The 26,042-nt window shown below is 41.7% G+C and overlaps 1 protein-coding gene across 1 annotated transcript in view; it reads right to left on the reverse strand.

The window, feature by feature from the left end:
* The window catches only part of EPAS1 (endothelial PAS domain protein 1), a 101,558-nt gene that overhangs the window by 24,888 nt on the left and 50,628 nt on the right, over positions 1–26,042 (reverse strand). The window contains exons 2-6 of the mRNA XM_069955436.1: positions 14,968–15,158; positions 6,649–6,800; positions 6,368–6,452; positions 5,657–5,775; positions 5,372–5,574 (exon numbers count right to left, since the gene is read on the reverse strand). Of these exons, the coding sequence (XP_069811537.1) occupies positions 5,372–5,574; positions 5,657–5,775; positions 6,368–6,452; positions 6,649–6,800; positions 14,968–15,158 (750 nt within the window). The remainder of the gene's footprint in view (positions 1–5,371; positions 5,575–5,656; positions 5,776–6,367; positions 6,453–6,648; positions 6,801–14,967; positions 15,159–26,042) is intronic.

A 26,042-nucleotide genomic window follows, 5' to 3' on the forward strand; every position in this document is an offset into this window, starting at 1 on the left:
GTATAGTGTCATTATGCAGTGGTCAGTCTATGGGGGTAAAATTGGTCTGTATATAGTGTATATAGAGTTATTTCCGCCATAGAGTGACCGCCACATAATGACTCTATATATACACTATATACAGACCAATGTTACCGCCATAGAGTGACCGCCACATAATGACTCTATATATACACTATATACAGACCAATATTACCGCCATAGAGTGACCGCCACATAATGACTCTATATACACTATATACAGACCAATATTACCGCCATAGACTGACCGCTGCATAACGACTCTATATACACTATATACAGACCAATATTACCACCATACAGTGACCGATGCATAACGACTCTATATACACTATATACAGACCAATATTACCGCCATACAGTGACCGCCACATGATATTGGTCTGTATATAGTGTGTATATAGAGTCATTATGTGGTGATCACACTATGGTGGTAATATTGGTCTGTATATGGTGTATATATGGAGTCATTATGCGGTGGTCATGGTGTGTGCTGGTCTGTATATAGTGTCATTATGTGGCGGTCAGTCTATAGCGGTAATATTGCTCTGTATATAGTGTATACAGAGTCATTATGCAGTGGTCACTCTATGGCAGTAATATTGATCTGTATATAGTGAATACAGAGTCATTATGCGGTGGTCAGTCTATGGCGGTAATATTGGTCTGTATATAGAGTCATTATGCGGTGGTCAGTCTATGGTGGTAATATTGGTCTGTATATAGTGTATATAGAGTTATTATGTGGTGGTCACTCTATGGCAGTAATATTGGTCTGTATATAGTGTATATAGGGTCATTATGTGATGGTCACTCTATGGCGGTAATATTGGTCTGTATATAGTGTATATAGAGTTATTATGTGGTGGTCACTCTATGGCGGTAATATTAGTCTGTATATAGTGTATATAGGGTCATTATGTGATGGTCACTCTATGGCGGTAATATTGGTCTGTATATAGTGTATATAGAGTTATTATGTGGTGGTCACTCTATGGCAGTAATATTGGTCTGTATATAGTGTATACAGAGTCATTATGCGGTGGTCAGTTTATAGTAGTAATATTGGTCTGTATATAGTGTATATAGAATCATGTGGCGGTCATGGTGTGGTGCTAATATTGGTGTGTATATAGTGTCATGTCATTATGGGGCAGTCACTTTATGGTGGTAATATTGGCCTGTATATAAGAAAAGTTTTCTTCAATAACGGTATGGAGGTAATATTTGGTCCTGATTTTTTATTTTATTTTTTAAAACAATGCATATAAATAGTTTTTGTGTTTACACCACTAGCGGCGGTCCTGACATGTGGCGGCAGTCCCGGCATGTGGCGGCAGTCCCGGCATGTGGCGGCAGTCCCCGCATGTGGCGCCAGTCCCGGCATGTAACCTTCTGAATTGACTCAATGTGACTAAGGGCCCTAATATACAGAGCAAAAAGTGTCCTAACCTGGCCGATATCGCTCTGTGTATATAGAGACATATGTAATCAGCAGATCATTGTCTTTTGGCAAGTGTAAAAATCATTGTCTGATGATTGTGCGTATAACATAATAAAGCTGTTACTTACCTGATCATGTTCCCCAGTGTCCTCAGGCCTTGTCTGTTTGTTACGGCCAGTGATTGGCTGAATGGCCGATCACTTCAGAGAGAGGACCAGAAGTGAGAGCTGGGACTGGGGGATCCCACAGACAAGGCCTGAGGACACCGGGGAACGTGATCAGCTAGTATATATCTTCATTGTTCACTATATACAGCAAGGGCTGCACACACATCACTAATGATATATATATATATATATATATATATATATATATATATGTATGTATGTATGTATATATATATATATAAAATCTCATCTGGCCCTGTCCTCCCCATACACAGGAATGTTCGGCACAGCTGAGCGTTTCTGTGTTCTCTATAGGAGGGGTAAGCCATAGCCAGACAGATCTGATGACGGCTTGTCTCTCTGAGAACAAAGAGGTTGGATGTTGATTTTCCATCAAGCCCAACCCCATATGTCTACTGATATCATGTCAGAGGACTGTACAAAGTGCCCCATTCACCTTACACTGATGGCGGAACCCACCACGAGCAGCAGGTACCACCAACAAGTGTATGGGAACCTTAAATTGCTGCTACAATATTTCAGCATTTGGGGCCCCACTTTGCTCAACTTTGCCCAGGGCCACATTTAGTCTAAAACCGGCCCTGGTGGTATGACACACAGACAGCGAGCTAGGAGCAGCGGGAGGGTCGTGGGAAGCAAAGGGAGGGGCAGCCCAAACAATCCTTAGATCGTTCAGACTGCCCATTACAGTTAGTGGCGGCCACACACAGCAGACCATTGCTGACATGATCGGGATTTTTCAACATGTTGAAAGACCGCAATCAGCCAACATTGTGCATGTCGGCTGATCTTGGTTTTTAACTTGTCCTATTACAGCCAAGGATTATTGGCTGGAACGCCTGGTAATTGTCCAAGTACGGCTGATAATCATTTTGTGTAATAGGGCCTTTATACTGCACCTTTCCTTGTTACCCTGAATGCTCAGCATAGTCAGCAGACTTCATCACAAGAAACTAGACCAAAAGTAACTAAAAGAGGGTTACCAGGTAGATATTGCATATATACTTAAGGCCTAAAAGACCTGTCTTATTCATAGCAACAATGATCATGTAATGATACCAGCATGTGGAAGACAATAAGGTTGCATGCTTTATAACCATCACCTGCTGTATGGTCAAGGTCTTAGAGCACAAGCCTTAGGTCTGGGCTGGGAATGGATTAGAATAGCTGGAATATGGTAACAAATAAACGATTTTCCTGCCGAGTCTTGTAGATGAATTTCTGCAGTGGGATATAAATCAGGAGCGGGACTTGAGTATGTTAAGTGTTGTGTATATAAGAAATTCCAGTGGAACCCTCACAGTTCTCACAGTGCAATAGAATTATAAGATAGTCAAACAGGCAGAAATTGACTACCTGGGCATTACGACATAGGGATTTATAGTTTTATGTGTCACAACTAAACCCATATATTCATGTCAGGACTCCCTAGGGCGGCATCCAACATGTGCAGCCGCCAGGAGTCAAATGGTGAGCATTCGGGTTCAAAGAATGTTGTTGAACCCAGTTTGGCTTCTCCACTCAACACTACTTAGTAGCTCTTAAAGGGAACCTGTCACATTGAATATACACTCCTATCTGCAGATATCAGAAGGAGCTGCTTAGGAGTCCGGTGGGTGGTCCCAGTCAGTCTTTTCTATATGACCGTGAATACATAGATAGATGTCAGTCACCAATAACACCACCAATTGGACTAAGCATAGAAAGAAGTCTATGGGTGGTCGTATTATTAATTGACGGCTATCTATGTATATACAGTGATATAGAGAGGGCTGGCACTCTGTGATTAGGACCACCTACTGGACTTCTAAAATTGAAATGAATAAAACAGATATTCTCCATCTTTTCCCACATTTCTATACATACGAATCTGGTCCGTTCCTCCTGCTCTATAACATGAAGTTTACACATAGGGCTGCAGTTAGAGCCTATGTTCTCAATATCTTTTTTTTAAAAGACGTCATTTTCACGGCCACTGTGATTTACTATATTGGCTATCATTTGCCATAAAAATGACAGACGTCCAAAGGTGGCAGAAAAAAAGATAAAAAAGTGGGAACATAGCCTTAATGTGAGAGGCTCCCTTTAAATTCTCCCTCTCGTAGCTGCAGCACTGCTAAGTTTTAAATCTATGTCTATGCCGGGGATTTGGAGCTGCTGTAAGCATGTATTAACCTCTCACAGTCATGTGAATAACTACTAATAAGCGTAGGATTTTATTGTTGTTTTTATTGACTAAGGCTATGTTCACACAACGCAAGTTTTCTATTAATCACGGCCTTTTATGCCGATTTACAAAAACGGCCGTGATTAATAGGAAATTTATATTGTGCTGCCGTCTATGGAATCACGGCCAGAGTGTATACGCACAGTATACACTCCGGCCGGGATCGCTAGCGGCCACACAAAAAACTAACATGTCAGTCTCCTGCGGCCGCTATTCATGGAATAGCGGCCTCACAAGCCTGACAGGTCACACAATGGAGCATGCGGCTCCAACCGCACTCTCCATTGAGTTGAATGGTGAATTCAGCACAAATGAAGATCATCCAGCTGGTACTGCAGTAATGGCCGCGATGATCTTCACTAACAGCGGCCGCTCTGTGTCACAGAACGGCCGGTGTTTCATGTAGTGTGAACCCGGCCTAAAAGTGCAAAAAGGGGAAGATTCTCTTTAAAGGGAATGTCTATCTTTTATTACCTGGTCTAAAGACCAATGTGTGGGAAAAAATTTTAAGCCTCGACTCTTCTGTCCATGAACTACCCGAAACCAGACTCTTTTTGAGTGCTGTCAATCAGAGGCAGATGGGCAGCCCAGGTCAGTTGGAAAAGAGAATCATCTCGTAATCATGTTCAGAGCATCAAGGAGGCCAGGCGGCTGAGCACTGCACCCCCCCCCCTACCTCCTACATGAAATGACTTATTAATGTACAGGGCTCGGTGCTAGAAGCCAAGCCCTGTAGATCAATCATGCAGAGCAGGGAGAGGTGGGGGAGAGAGAAGGCATGCATGCTGCAGCTCGGCATTGCCTTTTATGACTTTGAGCTCCAAGCAGACAACTTTCTTCATAGTTGTATATGGTCATAAGGAAGCCCAATGAAACTCATTACATACACCACACCTTCTCATACCAATGTAAAAGAAAACTAATAAAAGTTGGGTAACAATTCCTGCCAGAGCTGCAGTGGCAGACAATACTGGTCGTCGCCCAAAATGAAACCAGACTGAAAGATAAGCAGTAATAAACAGTAGTCGTTGAGCTCACCGCTTCGGGTTCATAGGTTGTATCTCCTCGACTGTTGTACACATGGACGGAAACCATCAGTGTGTCAAATGTAAGTGTATTACCCAACATATCGTAAACCTTTGTTGTACATTAAAGAGCAGAATGTGATGCCTTTCTTTATTGGCTGCTTTAGTCTCGTGTCTTAAGGCGGCAACTCTAGGTGGTGATTTTCCCTACACTATAAATTTATAAAGTTATTACGGTAATAAAGAATTGGGGTTGACTTTCCCTAACACAGTGCATTGTATGTAAGTTACAGAAAACCACACTCAAACTGAGGATAAGCATGGCATTGTTTCTGGAAAAAAGCAGCCATGTCTTTTAAAGCCTGGATAACCCCTTTAAGGTGGTCAAAACAATGTGGAGCCCATTCTGTGGAACCCTATGCTTATTTGTTATGCCCCTACTGCTATACCCCATTCATTCACCTACCTCTCATCGCAGTAGGTGAACTTCATGTCCATGCTATGGCGGCTTAGGAATGTTTTGCTGTCCAGTGGGATGTCGATGTTGGAGGGATGCTGGATAGGCTTGCATATCATCACCATACAATTGAGCATGGGCTCCTTGTAGCCACAGATAGAGTGTGGGTTGTAGGAGTTGTATGTCTTGACATGACCAGTGCAATGCAGCACCTGGGGAGGTGGACAGAACAATTAGAACCCAACAGGATTCACCAACCTTCCCATTCTTTGGGGCCAATTTGTCAGTATTTACCTTCCATGTTGCAGATTTGAGATTGACGGTTCTGCCCCTGTTGGTAACGGTGCATTTCATCCTCATGAAAAAATCCCGCTCGGTGCTGGCATCCTTGTTCTTCTTGCCAATGGTGGTACCTTAGAGTAAAGAGATACATAATACTGATGTGTAAAAATGGCTGCTTTAACAGTCAACTTGTCCAAGTAGAAGTATTCATTTCAAGGGGGAAGCTCTCAGCCACATGATTCTCCCCACAAGTCTTAGCTCCGGCAGGGGTATGAACACCCAGATCCTAACCGATAAAAACGTTTGACGTCTCTAGAACAAGTAGACTCTAAAGATCATATCTACAGTACCTATAAAAAATCATTGTTCCATTGGGTCTAAAATTTAAAAAGTGGTAGATATAATTAAGTGAAGGTGCATTTCCATCTGAACATTTATGGTATATCCATGGGATATGTCATGAATGTCATGGATGTGGGTCTCACCTCTGAGTCTGGCACCCATCTTCAGAACAACAGCCCCCAGGGCCCATCTGGCTTTCATGTAATGGCCAAAGGAACGTAATGAAGTTAATGGGAGTTGTATAAACGGTGCCATGAGCCACATTTTTATCCGTAACTTAAGTTGTGGAAGACCACAGCAATATACTCTTTACACAAACGGCCATATGTATAATGCAAGGAGTGTACTACCAGTAGAGAATAAGATTAAAAGATTTCCTACCAGACTTCAAACTCAGATTTTCTCTGATTTCATCGTGATCACATGGATGGGTGAAGTCAAAGATGCTGTGTCCTGTGAGTTCGACCTAAAACAAAAATGGGAAAATGATTTGATTACATTAGAATGTTGGTCTGGGAATACTAGTCGGGTCTAGGGGACAAGTCTTTGACTTGTATGGCCAAACTATAGTCTGACTAAACAGGAAAAATTCAAAAATTTTAATCAAAATTTTTAACAACCTTTTCACCCATATGGATCAATGTTACATGTTGATATCTCACCTGTGTTAGACCCATGTACTTGTTAATGTTTTCGGACAGGAAGATCAGGTCACCATCCTGAGTGACGACAGCAACGAATCCTTCCAGAGCTTTCATATACAAACTGTCCACCTGATTTTCATTGTCTGGGTCCAGGTCACTATCTGCACATACTGTGTATATATATATATATATAAAAAAAAAAATAGTAGAGTCAGATGCAGGTTTACATAAAACACAACGCACTTTGTACAATTCAGATCATAAGTTCAATCAATTGTAAAGCACATGAAAAAGCCAAAACAATAAAAGAACAATTTTACCCAATAATAATCAACATGACAATAATCGACTGAGACAGCCGTGACAAAGCTTCGTCCAAGGTTATAATTGGACTCTCCCAGCTTGGAAAGAAAGCATTTCCAAAAATAACTAGGAAATACTAGGAAATTTTTTGTTATTCAATTCCCTAATATAGTATTTATTACCGATGAGTTATTGTCTATGAAGAGTCCTGTATAATGTTATTAAGAGTGTAATAAAGAATACATAGTATATGCCATAACTTTTGGATGGGTGGCAACCCCACCTATCAGAAGGAGAGGAGCCCCCTGATCTCAGTTATACCAGGTAAACTCAATTCTGGTGAATAGTAAATGGACATGAAATGGGAACCACATTTTCCCGATAGATGATACAGTTGCAAAAGTGACAACAAGACTGGCGGCCATATTGATTGTGACCTATGAATTAGAATTTTGGATAAATCTTCATTCTTACAAAACTCTGCCATTAGTTTCTCCAAATTTAAAAGTAACAACCAATATGGCTCCACTTTCTTGTCGAAACAGAATCTAAAAATCTAAAAATCTCCATAAGTAAATACATCCTAATGACTAAACTTCAGCTTCTTCCCTATCTTCATATTTACTATAGTATGTATCAATTTACAACTTTGGTGGAAATCCACTTTAATTTACCTAAAATCTGAGTAAACAGCATCTGGATGTCCATGTTTGCTTTATAGCACTGCCTTAAAAGCATTTTTCTTGTAACCCCTAAATAAAATTGCATGGAAGTAGTTTGCGGAATGGACATGTGACGGCTTACAGCACGCCGATCTGTCTCTTTAACCGGGTACTGTGCTGGGAGATTTATAGCCTTGGTTATGAATGTGACCTTCTCCACTCCCAGGGCATTATTATTAATTGCTCTTACAAAACTTCAAGGAAGTTTACTGTTTCCACAAGAAAATGACAGTGCTGCTCAGCCGAGGTCACCACCATGACCCCAGACGAAGACGATCTGCATCCTGCTTTCCATAGTACATATGTTGCTGGCTAAGGATCACTGTATGGACATTTTTTATTTTACCAAACAACACATAACACAAGTTTCCATTATATCAACTATGAGGCAGGAGAAGGGTTAATAGACTTTCTATTGAAATCGATCAGTGGGAAATGAAGGCGCTCAGCACATACTTTTCCCCACTTGTTCAAGAGATTAGGGGGGTCTGAACACCCAAATGTTTGATGTATCTCTATGCCCATTTATGCATTTGTTACTGCTCTAATTAATATAAAAGAAAGTAACTTTACAATGGTCTACATGCTAAATCTCCAGTGCAGAATTAGGTGTCTCCATGGTAACAGACTACAAACAAATCCAGTGTAGTCTGACCCTACAAATCCTGTACTATTAAAAGCAAGATATAGAAACTGGTAATAAGGTAATAGTTTAAAATTAGGTAGACTTCTAGGAAAATAGGGAAAGCAGCATAGTCACTGTTGCTGTACAAGTACCTATATTGTTTGGCAGATGGTGGAGGAAGTAAGATGACGGGAGAGCTGGTCAAAATCCTTCTCATTCCTTGTGATTACACATGGTTTACTAAGTAACCATGTGATGGTCGCTCAGCTGAGTTTACATTGTATCTATTACATTTTTTAAAATCTTTTTGCTTTTGTTTGCTTTGTGATATATATATATATATATATATATATCAGGCTCTAAATTATAGCAGCACCCCTCATAATAATTAAAGGTTCTCTTCTATGCAACACTTAGACTTAAATGCCTCTCGAGCTAAAAATACACCCGAGCAAACAAGCTTTCATTAATCTTCAGTGTCAGGATGAGCGTTGTGCTCTGCTCTGCCAACAATCCATACATGTGTCTGTGTTTGCTTTAAAGGGGCACTGTTATAAATTCCAAAATGTAAGTTGCAACATAGTTTTCCCTAAAAAAAAAATAAAATAGAAAGTGTAAAGTCAATGATTTATTTACTTATATCTACATCTAGAAAAGCTGACAAGGCTCTGAGATTCTGACAGCAGTTAGGGGGATTCTTTTTAACTTTGCCTCTCGTGATGTTACTGTGATCGGTTTTATTCGGTGCCTGATATGAGTTGTTATCGTAGCTTCCACTGACCTATATTCTCAGATGTTATTGTGCTGATAACACGTCTCATATGACGCGTGTCATGTGTCTGTGTGTGCACAATTACTCATGGATGACCCCGACGCACTTTATTAAAGTTATTATCCACTTACACGGAGAGTTCCTACAAAACATAAACGGAGCGTTCACACCTTTCCGAGAGCACGCAATATTATTCTAAGTAGTGTTTACCTGGACTATTAGGGGTACCTTTGAAAATTTTTGGACATATCATAGTTTGGATTTGTGGGGGTCCGGGTGCTGAGACCCTCACTAATTGGTCAGAAGTCGCAAGCTGTACCATTAAGGTGTATAAAATAAGGCCATGCATATAATAAACCCTTGAATGGTGGAACTGGCCCATAAGAGTGCCCAGGATCTGTTAAAGGGCCTAGACTCTGGCACAGTAATGTGCCCCAAAGCAGAAAACAACCCTATTTCAAGGTGACTTTGAAGCCAATCACTTGCCACAAGGATCTCTTTCTTAAAGGGGTTATCCAGCGCTACAAAAACATGGCCACTTTTTTCCCCTCTCTTGTCTCCAGATTGGGTGGGGTTTGGGACTCAGTTTTATTGAAGTAAATGGAGCTTAATTGCAAACCGCACCTGACCTGGAGACAAGAGAGGGGGAAAAGTGGCTATGTTTTTGTAGTGCTGGATAACCCCTTTAAACTGGCCATAATCTAAAATAATCTGGCCATATGGGCAGTTTTAAAACATATAATAGGCAGCATAAGGCAATTCATATGTGTACATACATACATACATACATACTGGTTGACTCTCACTGGTTGGCAGCTGCTCCCTCCTCCTCCTTCCCTTCTCTATGTGCAGCAGCTTTAACCTGATCTCTCAGTGTATGTTTTTTTTCATTGAACATAGAGAGAGAGAGTGATCAATGCAGAAGGCAAGGGGGAGATGGAGTCTGACAAGTGAAGTATACATTTGATGTATTTGTCCAGGTCATTTGCATTACGGCAGGCTGTCACCTACACAGGCAGTCACATATCACAGATATAACAGCCATTTTCTTCTATTCCTTCCTAAATGATCTTGTAATAATGATGACATATAGGACAGAGAATCTTTGTAAGCAGCCTTCATGACCTCCCTGCCCCCAGATGATGAGGAACACGAACCCTCACGTTTATGTCTCTGCTCAGATGACAACTTCTCCAATTCTTGCATAAAAATTGCAACCAGAAGTGATTTTTTTTTTATTTTCACAAGAAATGTTGAAATCACAAACACAATGAAAAATAAGATTCTTCTCTATTATTGAAAAATATTAAAAAGGGAATTTACACGTCAGATAGTTGTTTTTTGTTGGAAGGGTATCCTGGCAGTAAACGGGTCACATTGCAGAAACCCCGAGCCATCATCTGTAATCTGTGGGGGACCAGTGGGAAAAGTGTTCAAATTCCCAACAGCGCCACCACAGGAGAAATAAAGCTTTACACAACTCCCATTCAATTTACTGTAATAATCTAATATTTGATCATGCCAGGTCCTCCAGAGCAGGAGACACTCTTTGTAGCGACTCTTAGCTAATTAACTTGAATCCCAGACAGCCCCATCCCCAACCTTTATTAATTGGTAGATGGATTTACTAAACTGGAAGTATCTGAAATATCTGCAACCAATATTAAAGGGGTTATCCAGTGCTGCAAAAACATGACCACTTTCATCCAAGCTCTATTCTCTTCAATAGAACTGACTAACACCTGCAACCAAACTGGAGACAAGAGCGGTGCTATCTCTGGAGGAAAGTGGCCATGTTTTTGTAGCGCTATATAACCCTTTTAACACAGGGACCAATCCCACTGGGGTTTTTAACCAGCAGTAAACCTGTTTAATATTTGGCCAAGAGGGTATACCAATGCAATACCAAGCCATTCAAAGGTTGGAAAAGTTGTCAGAACTGTAATGGTGGCCATACTGGTTAGTATCCAGCTTACTCAGAAACTCATACAATAAGAATTGGTCAACAAGATACGTGACGCAAGAAGGTAACTCAGGAAACATATGTTGGTTTATTCCTTATATGAGAAAAAAATTTTTTACTTCTTGGTAAAAATGATAAAAAATATTGAGTTGAAAAAATAAATGGGAAATGCTCTATAACGTAACAAAAACAAAAAAAAAGCTCTATGAGTGATAAGCACAATGCATACACAAGGAATGACTGGCAACCAATTCATCCAGTAATGAGTTACATGCCATAAAATTCAACCAGTTAAGTCTATGTCCTTTCTTCTATCTGGCCCGGGAACCACATTATTCACAGGATTGTTGGTGAATCTTTTTGCTCAGCCTTTTTTGTTCTTTTCCGTGCCCAGTCAAGAAGCCAAAAATTTCTTCCTATCTAATGTGTGAGAGAATGTGATGTACAGGCAGACAAGAGGCTGAGTATCTCGGGTGGGTGCTAAACAGAGGTAAATCACAGGCAAGTGTCTGATCCTGGCAGAAAGAAATGTCATGTACAAGTGGAAGGGTTAAGATTTCTTGGAACTTTTTCTCAATGACTTCAACCAGCCAAGTGCGAGGAAATGAAGTAACATCTCTCCTGCTGGTTCAGGTTCTCTTTCCTTGTATATCTTCTATGACTCTCTAATCATCCAGAGCATCTGATAACCAAGTCCCTTTCATTCGGGATTTATTGTATATTATTTTATATTTCATCATTATTGATAGAATAGACCGGATCAAGATAGTGAAGAAAATTTAAAATTTATGGCGGTTTCCTTTACTTCTAGATAGTAATGTACATACCCTCATTTTGTTCTCATGTGGCCAGCTCTACGTTCATACTTCTAACATGTTTAGCTAGAATTGCATTAATTATTATTATATTACAGTGTTTATGTCTTACAGACTGTAAATCCTTATGGCTCACATGCCATAAGATTGTGAAATACTTATATTTGATAGCTGCCTATAGGTGGCACTAGAGAGACTGATCTCTTCTTCCTGCAGTAGAGCTACTTTGCATATTTAAAGTGAAATTACAATTTATTTATTTTTTTCCATTTAAAAGTATGAGTATCTTGATGACATACATTGTGTTTCACTCCCACTGAATAAAGCTAATTGAGTAACCATTAATATCATTGAAAGACAATGTTTAACGTCAAGGCCAGTATTACTGTCCATGTGTACTATCCTCTTATAACCCTTGATTTTTAGTAATCTACCCCATCACTTGGCCTGACATATACGCAGACTGTTCGGACTTGGGAAATGGCTTTTTGGCTCTCTGTCTAATACCCGAATGTTTGGCTGTCTTTGATTTGAACCATACTTTGGTCTTATCTGACAGCAAGTCTCTGGGAAGCATCAGAGATAAATAACTACTGGCTATCTCCCATCTAAATAGCCAGCTTATAATCTGAATCCATTATATTTACTAAACAAACCCAATTAATCTTTTGCAAAGCCGCGACTTGGAAAAGTCTGGGACAGATGATGAACCACAAAAAGAACATATCAGGATAATACTAACATTCGTTTTACAGGGTTCACGGACAAAGTGACTAAGAGGAATCAGGAAGCAGACGTGAGCGAGTCAAATTGTTCAAAAGATAATTGGATATCAATGCAAAATAGTCTGAACTATAAGGTATGAAAATACATGTCTGCGTATACACTGATATAACACATATGGATGGGAGCAGGGCAGAGACCGAATGGGCCCTTAAAGGGGTCAAGGCCCTATTACACAAAGCAATTATTGGCGGTATTTGGCCAATTATCGGTCATTGCGGCCAATAATCACTTGGTGTAATAGCTTGTTAAAAGGCAATGATCAGCCGACACATTGAAAATTTTTTGAATGATAACGACAGCCTGCAGACCGCCACTATCTCCTATGGGTTCAAGCCCCTCCCGCTCCTCCAAGTGCCCCCTCCCCCTGGCTCACTGTCGGCGCATGTAAGAGTGGAATGAGGAGCAAGCAAGTGCTAATCTGACAAGTCGGACATGTTTTTCTAATGCTGGATAACCCCTTTAAGGTGGGCAAGAGATGTTTTTGGCTTAAAGTGGTATGGTATTCCCATGTCAGCTAATATAGTTATACTTGTAGGACTCATCATCATGGTAAACATGTTTGCAAATTCAATTATTTAGCAAACTTTTCTCCTTCTCCCGATATGCTGTTCTTACCCTCCCATTACTGACAGCTTGTTGTCTAGGTTACCAACCACCACTCTGCTTTAAAAGCAATGGTTTGACTGGTGTATATAATGCTACAGTATATATATATATATATATATATATATATATATTCTACATCTCCATATAAAATGTTGCTACAATTTGTTACAAATGCATAAATGTATGTGGGTAACTTCCAATGATCTGGGCCCAGGGCTGTCCTCTCTGATATGATCTAACCTAAAGGTCAGTCACTTCTGGCCATGAAACACAAAGATGCACAGAAGGAGACAAGCAAGACAGGAAGACACTGAGACTGTTCCACAGCTGCTCCAGACCGGATCTGAAAGTGTGATTCGGCGACAGCAGACACAGGAGGAGGTTGTCACCCTGCAGTACGTGTACTAGGACAGGTACATCATCTCCTATCCGCCGGTAATCGAGTTAGCGTTAGTTACCAGCTGGTCTACAGTACAGGACTGCTGCTTCTTTTCTAGGTTGGTGGAGAGAACAGACGGTGTCCAAGTTCACGTACTGTGGGAAATGTTCAATTCTAGATGCGAGAATGATTCTTTTTATCGGTGAATCCTCCTGGGCACCATCCCTTTATGTTCTATCTTTGGGGGAAGCTTGTTAAGGCTATGTTCACACTACATATAAGTACGACAACGCCATCGGCAACAACGGCCGTACTTTATACGGAGTGGAAAAATGTCTCCGCTTTAATGGGATCCCGGACGGAGCGTATACACATCATATACGCTCCGGCGGGGATCCCATGCGGTGCTGCAAAGAACTGACATGTCAGTTTTCTGCGGCCGCAATTCAATGAATTGGGTCCGTAGGAAACCCTGTCAGTTCACACAGTGAGCCGCTCGCTTCACTGTGTGCTATCGGAGGTTGTGATGCGGGCGCGCACTGATGCGCCCGCATCAGAACCCTGTGGCCAAAAGATCATCAGGCCAGGATGATCCATGCAGAGACCGGCTGTTCCGTGACCCGGCCAGGTCACAGAACAGCCGGTCTGTATACGTTGTGTGAACATAGCCTAAAGGTGTATACATCACTGGAAACATTATACCAATGATGTTCATCATCACAGAGAATAAATGGAACATTGGCTGCACACACACACAATGGACTCCATACATTCTAGGGACAATTTTGTCCCATTCTCAGGATCAGTGAGGGTCCCAGCGGTTGAACCACCCTACAGCATGTGATCCCCTGTCCCCTGTTGTATTCTTTCCAGTCTGGAGAGCAGGATAGGTTTTCTATGGGGATTTGCTACTGCTCTGGACAGTTCCTGACATGGACAGAGGGGGCAGCAGAGAGCACTGCGTCAGACTGGAAAGACTACACCACTTCCTGCAGGACATACAGCAGCTGATAAGTACTGAAAGACTTGAGATCTTTTAATAGAAGTAAATGACAAATCTCTGCCACTTGCTGAGACCAGTTGATTTGAAAGAAAAAATGTTTTTTGGCGAACAACCCCTTTAAGGCTATGGAGACTTTTGCACTGATTTGTAGAAAATCATAGACTGTGTACAAGTATAAAGAGAAAATAGAGCTCATACAGCACATTGTGGAGGCTGTAGAAGCAAAAGTAAGCAAAAGCCCCAGAGCCTCTCTTCATCCATATCCAAAAGGTTTAGTTCCTGACCATTTGTATTTAACATTGTTTTCCAAAGATCATAGCACTGCTCAGAGATACAGATGATAATAAGAATCTCTATGTCTACCTGATGATAAAAGCTTCTGTGTACGGAGGAAGCTGATGGTCAGACGCATGATGGAGGCCTTGTCCAGATGGGAGCTGATGTTCTGAGGCAATGGAAGCTGATGAGCCAACTCATAGAAGACTTCAGTCTCCTTACTTCTCCGACACCTGGCCGCATCTCGAGACTTTTCCTTCCTTCTCTCTGAACTGCTCCTGAAAAAAACAAAAATTTACACTCAGATAAGAAAAACGAAGAAATCTGTATTCATACTAGAAAAGTATGGATACATCACTCTTTAAACATCATTGCGTTATATTTTTTATTATAATCCAGAGCTGCAATCATAATTCCGGACTGTAGGACAGACTGTAACATAGAATCTATATTTGTCATTCTTCAGGCCAGGTTCAGACTATGTAACTGTGCGGCTGTATTTGCGGCTGTAATTGTGCGGCGGTATTTTTGGTGGTTCATGCGTACGCTGGAAAGTATAGGATATGCGGCTGCACAGTGCACACTATGTATGAATCTACGGCCCGATCGTAAACGGACCCGTAAAAAATGAACAAGACCATTGTTTGCGGCTGGAAATGCGGCCGAGGATTGACAGGCGGTCCGTACGGAGTACTTCAAAAATAGCCGGCAATGATGCCGAATGCCGATGCCTCTAATAGTTAATATATTAAATTAATAAAACAGATTTTCTTTGTAATAAAGTCCCTTTCGTTGGTCAATAATTTAATTCTAACGAATCCATCATTTTGCAATTAAATATACTGTTAAAATAAATAGATATATAAATAAATGTATATTTATATATATATTTATTTTTTGACAGTATATTTAATTGAACAATGATGGATTCGTTAGAATTAAATTATTGACCAACGAAACTGAATTTATTTAATCGAAAATGTGTTTTATTAATTAAATATTAATTAGTACAGGAAGCTCCATAAGCCGTTAATTCATATGCCGGCAATAGAGCTTTCTGTACTAATCATCACTTAACTTTAATGAAAACATCAAATGTTTCTTCTAATTATGTTATGACAATAGCATTATTAGAAGAAACATTTAGAATTATATGTGCGCTCAGCTGATTGGCTGATCGGCTGAGCGCACATATAATTAGCGGGTCAGCAGCACAGTGACTTCATTGTGCTGCGGACCAGCGAAGAGGACACATCGGGGTGAGTATAGAGCTCTCCCCACCCCTTCCCCAGCACTGCACCCCTCCCAGCAAGGAAGGGGGGGGGTCAGTTAACCCCTTCCTTGCTGGGATGGGTGCAGTCTGACATCAGTCTGGCCCCCAAGGGGTTAAGGGGGATGCAATACATCCTCCCTTAACCCCTTGGGGGCCAGACTGTAAGCAGCGATCTGTAAAGATGCTGCATACTGTAAGGAGCACAACACCGCTCACAATGATGGGTGTTGTGCTCCTGTTTGTGTGGTTTTTGTGTGTTTCTCCCTTTTTGTTTTTCAGATATCGGTATCCTGTGGATTACGTCGGATTCCGTGGACTACGTCGATGACCAGCGTTTTTTTAATGTTTTTTTTTTTATAAAATGGTCAATGAGGGGTGTGGGGGTGTTTTTATTTGAATAAAAAATTTTTTTAACTTGTGTCTTGTCTTTATTTCTTTACTTTATAGACTTAGTAGTGGAAGCCGTCTAATAGACGGAATCCATTACTAAGTTGGGGCCTAGTGTTAGCCGGTATAAAATGGCTAACACTAACCCCCTATTATTACCCCAGTACCCAATGCCACCAGGGGTACTGGGAAGAGCCGGGTGCCAGTGGTCCCGGAGCGTCAAAATCGGCGCTCCTGGACCGGGCGGCAGCAGGCTGGTAAGATTTAGGCTGGGGAGGGCCTAAACCAATGGCTCTTCCCACCCTGGTGTTACCAGGCTGCTGTCGTTTGGTTTTTAACCCGGCTGGTTATAAAAATAGGGGGGACCCTATGCGTTTTTTTAAAATTATTTATTTATTTAAAAAAAAAAACGCATGTCTATTTTTTCCCACGGCCGGAGTTTCATCCGCACATTTACAGCCGCATAAAAAATACAGCCGCACAGTTACATAGTGTGAACCTAGCCCCCATATGTAAACCATATAACCATTCGCAGATGAAAGATACATTTTAAGGCTATGTTCACACTGCGTATGAGTCCGTCTGTAGTTCGTACGCCAACGTACATGTGTGGCTAAAACTACGAGCATGGGAAAAATCGACATGCGGCCGGATGTGTACGAACCGTGAACATACGCCCGCAGTACAGTTATGCTTCCCTAGCTTGTTTCGAAACGATCTGAAACAGGTCATTTACTTGGAAATCTTCGCCCAGCCCAGTAAAACTCACAGAACCTTTTGGATCTAAAAATCAAGTTCAATTTGGCTGAAATAAGTACTTCGTACGGGACCGTCCTCAAACAATGGTCTTGTTCATTTGTCACGGCGCCGTATACGATCTGGTTGTAAGCTCATACGTAGTGTGCATTGTGCGGGCGTATATCGTATACTTTCAAGCGAACGCATCAACCTCAAAACTACGTGCGTATATTCGCGGTTCACACTACGGACGGAATCATACGCAGTGTGAACATAGCCTTAAGGGGAACTATTAGCTGGTTAGACAAATCTAACCTGCTGATAACCCCCTATAGTGCTGGGGACACTGAGGAGGAAGGTATCTGTCTTACCTTCCTCCTCAGCTCCGTTCCCGCCCTGTTAGTGAGGGTAAACTGCACTCCAGAGCACCCTTAGGAGCACTGCCGTGGGGCAGAGGTGGAAGCAGAGAGAACTGTGTCAGAGTGGAAAGAATACACCACTTCCTGCAGGACATACAGCAGCTGATAAGTACTGGAAGACTTGAGATTTTTTAAATACATTACCAGTTGAGAAAGAAAACATTTTTTGTTGAACTACCCCTTTAATGTAGGGGAACCTGCAATTCTCCGCACTGATCACTGACAGTCTAGGCCCTCATTAACCTATCAGGCAAGATTAAGGAACTTTGATTCTATGATTCTATGGCTGCTTCTTTGTAGCTGCACCTTCTATAAGTTGCTCGAGTATTTTTCGATTTCTCACATTTTATGTGCACTTATCCGAAACATTTCTGGAACCAAAATAACAAGTGCATTCTTGAGTGACATGCTGTATAACGCACTGATCACTGTAACTTTAGTAACCATAGGAACCCCTGACAGACAGCTCAGTAATATCTTACCCTCAAGTCACACTTGCCTGCTTTTAAGTAATGTCAAAAGTTTTTCACCACCCTGCAATAGTCAATACTCGATCCAATGGTAATGGAGGCAGTCAGTGTGTTACATGTTATATGTACGTCTGCTCAGAGGATATAGAGATCCAAACGCTATAAAGATTCATTACCTAAAAATAACATGATAGTAGAAGGCGGACATTTATTCCTTTATGACTTTATGCCTACTGGCATCTTTCTAGATTCCCCCATAAGTACCATATGGTGCCCTCACGTCCTTATGTAATTATATACACTCTACCCGGCCACTATATCAATATGCAGAGTTGCCCCTTAGCCACAGCCACAATGGAGTCAGCACCAATACTTCATAGCATCTATAGTCATACTAAACCAATAGAACAATGTAGCGTATCTAATATTCACAGCCAAAATGTTATCCTATAAAGCCAACCACATTGGGCTCTGTTCACACTGCTGTCAAGATATCTGTTATACCGGGAACCTAAAATTGCGCTGCAGGATCTGGCAGACAACTAGCGTCAACAGCGTCCGATAAAGTTCATTAACTTTGCCGGGCTTCTTCATGGTGTCTGTCACTTAGATAAAAAGAACAGCGCTCCATGCCGCACAATTACTTACAATAAACCTTATGGAACTACCAAGGAAGACTCCAGAGTGTGAACACAACCTAAAAAAGTGACCCACTGACCCTCACCTTAATATCCACTAAGTATCTAATAACCATTATAGCGCCCCTCTAATGATGCCATCAGTGCCCCCATAACGTGGGATCAGAGAATACAAATAAGTAGGAAACCCACGTATAATGTGATGGCTGTAGACCCCTGGCTGTGCGGGAAACATTGTCTGCATGGTCTTTTGTCGTTCCCCCGTTGTTGAGGTATGGTATAAAGGCCGGAGCTCACAGGTGTCTATTCATGGGATTTTTTGTTTTATTAAAACTTAAAACGTTTGACAAGTTCATTTAAAATCACAGCATGGAAAGACAATCAAGTCCTCATCTATACATCAACGAAGGCTCCCAGTCCTCTATGACCATGCGGAGCTAAGTGTCCCAGCATGTGCGTGAGCCACCAGCTACTATGTCACACATCTTCACTCAGTATATTTAATAAGCCCCCTATCACCATCCTCGGGCCTCATGACACTAGTCTATGATTGGTCTTCAACGTTCATAAGCCAAAGACTTCAAAGGTCCCACATTAACATAGTGTGAATACCACTTTGACACATACACCTTCTATGATGCATGTTCAAAAGGTTGACAAGGATATATTGGCACTCTCGGCCCCTTTCCGATTAAGCAAGATGCTATGTTGTATTCCCTTTGTTTGCTTTCTCTTAAACGTAACTTTTCCTGCATTAGAATCACCGTCGAACAAGATCTGGTGACCGATAGATGTAGCAGAGCTGAATATTTTAAGGTGGACTACAATACTAATGGCTTACCCTTGGGATAGTCCATCAATATCAGATGGGGGACAACTCCTGGCACCCCCACAGCTCTACTTATTGATTGTATTGACGTTGCCGTGGTATAGGAGATCTTATTGCTTAAGGTGACTAAATCAGACTGCATAGACCTTAATGTTAAGTGGCCCATTAATGTGGCAATCTGTGGCACTCCAGCTGTGGCAAACTTCAGGTCCAATCATATTCTGACTGCGGGGAGCTGAAGTTTTGCAGCAGTTGGAAAGCAACAGGTTGGGAAACAGTAAATTATGGAATGATCAATGTTATCCCCAATTATGGTTAGGCCTAACTCATGTCTTCGCAAGAGACTCCCTTCATGGCTTCTGTTGTAGATTCCTTTTAAGGCTGGAAAATGGAGCCAGATGGTCCGTTGCATAATGGGCACCAACAGATCTCGACAGATTGCCTGATTTTAATGGGGTCCATTAGGTTTTTGTCTGGTGTCTGTTCATTTAGCAGGAGGATTTGACCCAAAAAGAAGCCGGAGCTCTAACAGATGTGAATGTAGTCTTCAGAATTTTTGGACCAGGTGTCATTTGTGAACTAACCATCTATACAAGAGCAATATAGAATAATACTATACCCAACCTGTAAGGTTGGTTCTCAGTCTTTAGTGTTCTTTGCTTAAAGGAGAAGTCTGGCGTTTTATAAAATCAGGCAGCTGGCAGGTACAGGGGGGAAATTGATTAAAAGTATGGACTTTCCTTCCCTCGTGCCCGTGGTGAGCGGCAGGACCAGCTGCGGGACCCCCGCTGAGCTCCAGAATTTCTGCAGCTGACATGTCATGACCTGGCTGATGGACTGGACGCTCAACCAGTCCAGGACAGGGGCGGGATGCCTCCCCAGTCACTGAATGGCTGAGTAGCCAGTCCATCGGCCAGGATAGGCGGGAGTCCGTATGTGTAATCAATGTCCCCCCTGCTCCTGCCAGATTTTATAAATCGCCAAACTTCTCCTTTAAGGTTGTACGTATAGAACAAACATTAAAAAGCCCCACCCGCCCTTAGTCTTCATGTATGCCACCATACTGGGTTAAACTGGCTTACCAATACTGGTGGGCAAAGACTCTATGTCCTACTGTTATATATACAGTACATTTATAAATTATGTTTATTCTACTTCGGTGCAAAATTTCTGCCATTCTTCTTGGCCTGGTGATTATTATCCCCTTCCTATCCATTATAGGAGAGGAGGGTGGCTTAACCATATGCCGATTCTCCCTCCCTTGTTTGCTATTTTTGCCATTCCCGTTAAGAAAGGAAGCCCCAAGTAAGTTCACAATAGTTGAGAATACTCTGAGCCGGGGTCTCCTCTACGTGGTATGTACACAAGTCTATATACTGTACTACCACTATTTGTCAACTGGGTGTGTTTTACTCTTGTAAAACCTAAAAAAAAATCTTTTACGTCTTTACTACCCACTTTCTTATTGGATTGAACTTCATAGAGCCCAATATAAACCATGTTTACTTTATTCAAGAAAAGGAAGCAAATGTTTCTTGAGGGAGGCACAACAGGAAAAGCCTGCGACTCATTGATCTGCACAGTGTGTTCTTATGAAGGCATCAGAGGGCCATGGGCTGCTGTACAATATTATATTACCAAGGGAGCATAATATTGTAGCCAAAAATAATATGCAGTGTCATGAGAACATGCCCTGGAGATGCTGCCGGCCAGTTACGGACCATAAGCCAATGTCTTCATATCTGCACATTGTCTTCCTGCATCCTGAGGTCTCGTTTTGTGCTCCTTTACTAATATGGAAACCAACATTATAAATATAAAGTTATAAAAATAAAGTTTGTAGGCTGTAACCCTTGTAAACTCGCAAGATTATAAAGTTCTTAAATCTTAAATGAAGTAATTCTACGGAGAGTCAACGTGAATTGATGGGAAGGTGAAGAGATTTACTGTTCTACTGTGCAGACTTGAACCGCAATGTAGAGAAAAGAAGATCCCATCCAATGGACGACTGACCAAAATGGCGGAAAGAGAGAAAGTAATGGAGAGGAAGTGAAAGGATAAGATCTCAGGGTGAGGCAGGGAGACAGAGATAAGAAGGCAGGAATGATGAGGTGGAGGTTACAGACCGGAGAGTAGTCTAGAGGGGGTATACAGAGAGGGCAGAGGAGGAAGGTGAGGAAAGAGACATTGGGACCAGTGCATTCTAAAGAGGTGTAAGAGTAGGCAAGAGAGTGTGGGAGATATGGAAGAGAGATGAGGAAAGTATATAGGAATTGTAGAGCAAGAAAAAAGGAAGCCCATGAGAAAAGAGAGGACAGGTAAGTAGAGGGCAAAAGATATGGGAGGATAATAAAAAAGGGGGCATGAAATATTTGGGGAGGGCAAGAAAGAAAGAGGTGATGCGATATAGGGGGGGGGCAAGAAAGAAAGGGGGGATGAGATATGGGGGGGGGGAAGAAAGAAAAAGGGCATGAGAAATGGGGGGCAAGAAAGAAAGGGGGATGAGATATGGGGGCAAGAAAAAAAGAGGGCATGAGATATGGGGGGCAAGAAGTAAAGATGTGATGAAATATGGGGCGGCAAGAAAGAAAGGGGGATGAGATATGGGGGCAAGAAAGAAAGAGGGCATGAAATATGGGGGCAAGAAGTAAAGAGGTGATGAAATATGGGGGCAAGAAAGAAAGAGGGGATGAGATATGGGGGGCAAGAAAGAAAGGGGGATGAGATATTGGGGCAAGAAAGAAAGAGGGGATGAGATATGGGGGGGCAAGAAAGAAAGGGGGATGAGATATGGGGGGCAAGAAAGAAAGGGGGATGAGATATGGGGGGCAAGAAAGAAAGGGGGATGAGATATGGGGGGAGAGAAAGAAAGAGGGGATGAGATATGGGGGGCAAGAAAGAAAGGGGGATGAGATATGGGGGGCAAGAAGTAAAGAGGTGATGAAATATGGGGGGCAAGAAAGAAAGGGGATGAGATATGGGGGGCAAGAAAGAAAGAGGTGATGAAATATGGGGGGCAAGAAAGAAAGAGGGGATGAGATATGGGGGGCAAGAAAGAAAGAGGGGATGAGATATGGGGGGCAAGAAAGAAAGAGGTGATGAAATATGGGGGCAAGAAAGAAAGAGGGCATGAGATATGGGGGGCAAGAAAGAAAGGGGGATGAGATGTGGGGGCAAGAAAGAAAGGGAATGAGATATGGGGGCAAGAAAGAAAGAGGGGATGAAATATGGGGGGCAAGAAAGAAAGAGGGGATGAGATATGGGGGGCAATAAAGAAAGAGGTGATGAAATATGGGGGCAAGAAAGAAAAAGGGCATGAGAAATGGGGGGCAAGAAAGAAAGGGGGATGAGATGTGGGGGCAAGAAAGAAAGGGGGATGAGATATGGGGGGGCAAGAAAGAAAGAGGGGATGAGATATGGGGGCAAGAAGTAAAGAGGTGATGAAATATGGGGGGGAGAAATAAAGAAGGGATGAGATATGGGGGGCAAGAAAGAAAGAGGGGATGAGATATGGGGGGCATGAAGTAAAGAGGTGATGAAATATGGGGGGGGGGAGAAAGAAAGAAGGGATGAGATATAGGGGGCAAGAAAGAAAGAAGGGATGAGATATGGGGGGCAAGAAAGAAAGAGGGGATGAGATATGGGGGGCAAGAAAGAAAGAGGGGATGAGATATGGGGGGCAAGTAAGGAAAGCATGTGATTATGGTGGAAAGAAAGAGCATGAGATATGGGGGCAAGAGTCCTACAATGGATGGTGGATGGCCCGCCAACTATACTGAGGTGGAAACTATTGGTTAATGCCGTGGTACCATTTAAAAAAGAGGTATACAAAAATAGGGGTTGACCGAAAAAAATCTCTAAAATATGGGATATATGGAACAATTCTCTCTAAAGAGTGGTTCCTCTATTTGCATATAGGGACGGCTGCAAGATGGTTATAGTGTATCATAAACTAGTGCAATTACACTATACAGTAAAGTATTACATATGTACAATCATGCCTATAATACATCATACAATAGAGGATGAATCAGGAGAGTATAGAGGTGAGGACCCAAGCAGTGCACCAATCACAGACCATGCAGTCATGTACTATGCTGCTATATGCGTACACTGGACGTGTTTGACGTCCAGCTTATATTTAGCCTCCTATGACTGAGGCGGCCCGGGTTGGCTGCTTCTCACATTCCGCCCACTTTTTCAGCACTTCTCTGCACATTCCAGCCAGTGTTTTGAATATAGCAGAAATGTTCTTCTTCACATCCCGATCATTACTGTGAAGACACACCAGCTATCTGTACATTCCTAGTGTTGTTTGGACAGTGTACATGTATCTGTGTGCGCTGACGTTATGCAATCTGTGCATTGAGAAAAATGTCAACAGATCTCTGATAAAGCGAAATCCACAACATTTACCCAGTTTCTTTTCCTCTACTTCAGGGCTTCTCAAAATGTGAGGCGCCCCCTTAGCTGTCAGTATCATAGCCGCCAATGTACTGTAGATTACAAATAGTCACTGTGTGGGGTTAACCCTATAGAGGAATCTTAGGCTTAAAAGTCATTCTGCTCATTCTGGGCCAAGTAGTCAAGTAGGCGGTCCTAATTAGTAACTGACGCTCCCGGGTATAAGTATGCATCTGAGACTGCTGTCAATCACTGATTAAGACCGCCCCCTTGACTACTTGGCCCAGAATGAGCAGAGATTTACATGAATAAATCAGAAATTAACCAGGAATTTAAAATACAAACAATAAATGGAACGTGTCATCATAATATGACTTATTGTTTTAATCAAGCTTTATGATTTTTTTTTATTTCTTTTTTCCCCCTAAACTCTCCATTGACCATCTGGATTTTAAAAGAATCCTGAAATCTTGCAGTTTTCAGTCTGGCCACTAGGCCTAAAACTAAGCTGGGACTTCCTGTTCTGTTTGTGAGGATAAGGAGGAGATTGTTTGGAAAGTGATCTGTTACAGTGAATAAGGGTCCTATTACACGGAGCGATTTTTAACGATTAACGACTAATGATAAACGATCACAAACGAGATTGTTTATGGTTAACCTAAAAATCGTTCACCATATTACACAGAACGATGGTCGTTAGTTACAATCGTTAATACGATTGTTATTGCAATCGTTACTATGATCGTTTATTCCTTCTGATCCCAGAAAAACAATGAACACTGTGCTATTACACCGAACGATTAATGAACAAATGCGGAACTTGAGCGAACGAATGTGGAATTACAGCAATCGATTAGCGAACGATTAACGATAATTTTAGATTTCAGATCTAAATCAACGACATACGAACGATTTTTCGATCGTTGCCTGCATGTCACACAGAACGATTATCATTTAAATTCGAACGATATAACTATTTTTCGCAAGATAATCGGCCCATGTAATAGGGCCCTTGGTTACAGTGAAAGGTGAAATACATAGTATATAGTTAAGACAATAGGTGGAGCTCACAGCTCAATGTAGAATGACCTCTGTAAAGGTCATAGAATAAGTTTTGTCCGCTCTTGACTATGGTCTGTGAGTCTTGCTGTAAAGCATAACTCTAAATGCTGTTAAAACAGCTCTGCCCCCATGCCCCATAATAATGTAAATTTTTTTAAATTTATATTTAGAGAATCAGAAAATAGAATTTCAGTATCTGGCGCAGTAAAAAAGAAAAAGTACATTCCCTTAAAATGTGGCCATATTGCAGGGATGTGAATGCAGCCTACAATGTGGAGTCTTATGGGCAGCTCTGTATGTATGTGGGATATAGGATAGACGTCAGCGTCTATGGACAATTCCACACCTCATGTGCCTCCTATTATGGGGACTTGTGAGCCAAATCATAAGACCAAACTAAACCATGTAAATCTCTAAGGAATGTTTGTATCCGACTAAAGAAGTGCTGCACAGATCCCCCCTGTATTACAGAGAGCGATACAAACCGGCACCAAAACGCACACAGCTTCCCCCGATTTCACACTTTACTCTCGGCGTCTGGTTCAGACCATGAGATTAAAAATAAAGAAATCCATAGAAGTAAAAGGACGGCGGGATAGGGATCTCTTTCTTAACATGTAATATACTGTATAATGTCATGATGTCGGCTGGTTCAGCATTAGGGTTTTTTTTTTTACTTTTTTCCCCCACTCATTAAAGGGGTTATCCGGCGAAAATCTTTTTCTTTCATATCAATTGGTTTCATAAAGTTATATAGACTTCTATTTAAAAATCTCAAGTCTTCCTATACATATCAGCTGCTGTATGCCCTGCAGGAAGTGGCGTTTTCTCTTCAGTTTGACATAGTGCTCTCTGCCGACCTCTCTGTCTGAGACAGGAACTGTCCAGAGCAGCAGCAAATTTCCACAGAAAACCTCTCCTGCTCTGGACAGTTCCTGTCTC

Source organism: Dendropsophus ebraccatus, chromosome 15 (assembly GCF_027789765.1).
Source record: "Dendropsophus ebraccatus isolate aDenEbr1 chromosome 15, aDenEbr1.pat, whole genome shotgun sequence".
In the NCBI taxonomy this organism is placed as follows: Eukaryota; Metazoa; Chordata; class Amphibia; order Anura; family Hylidae; genus Dendropsophus; species Dendropsophus ebraccatus.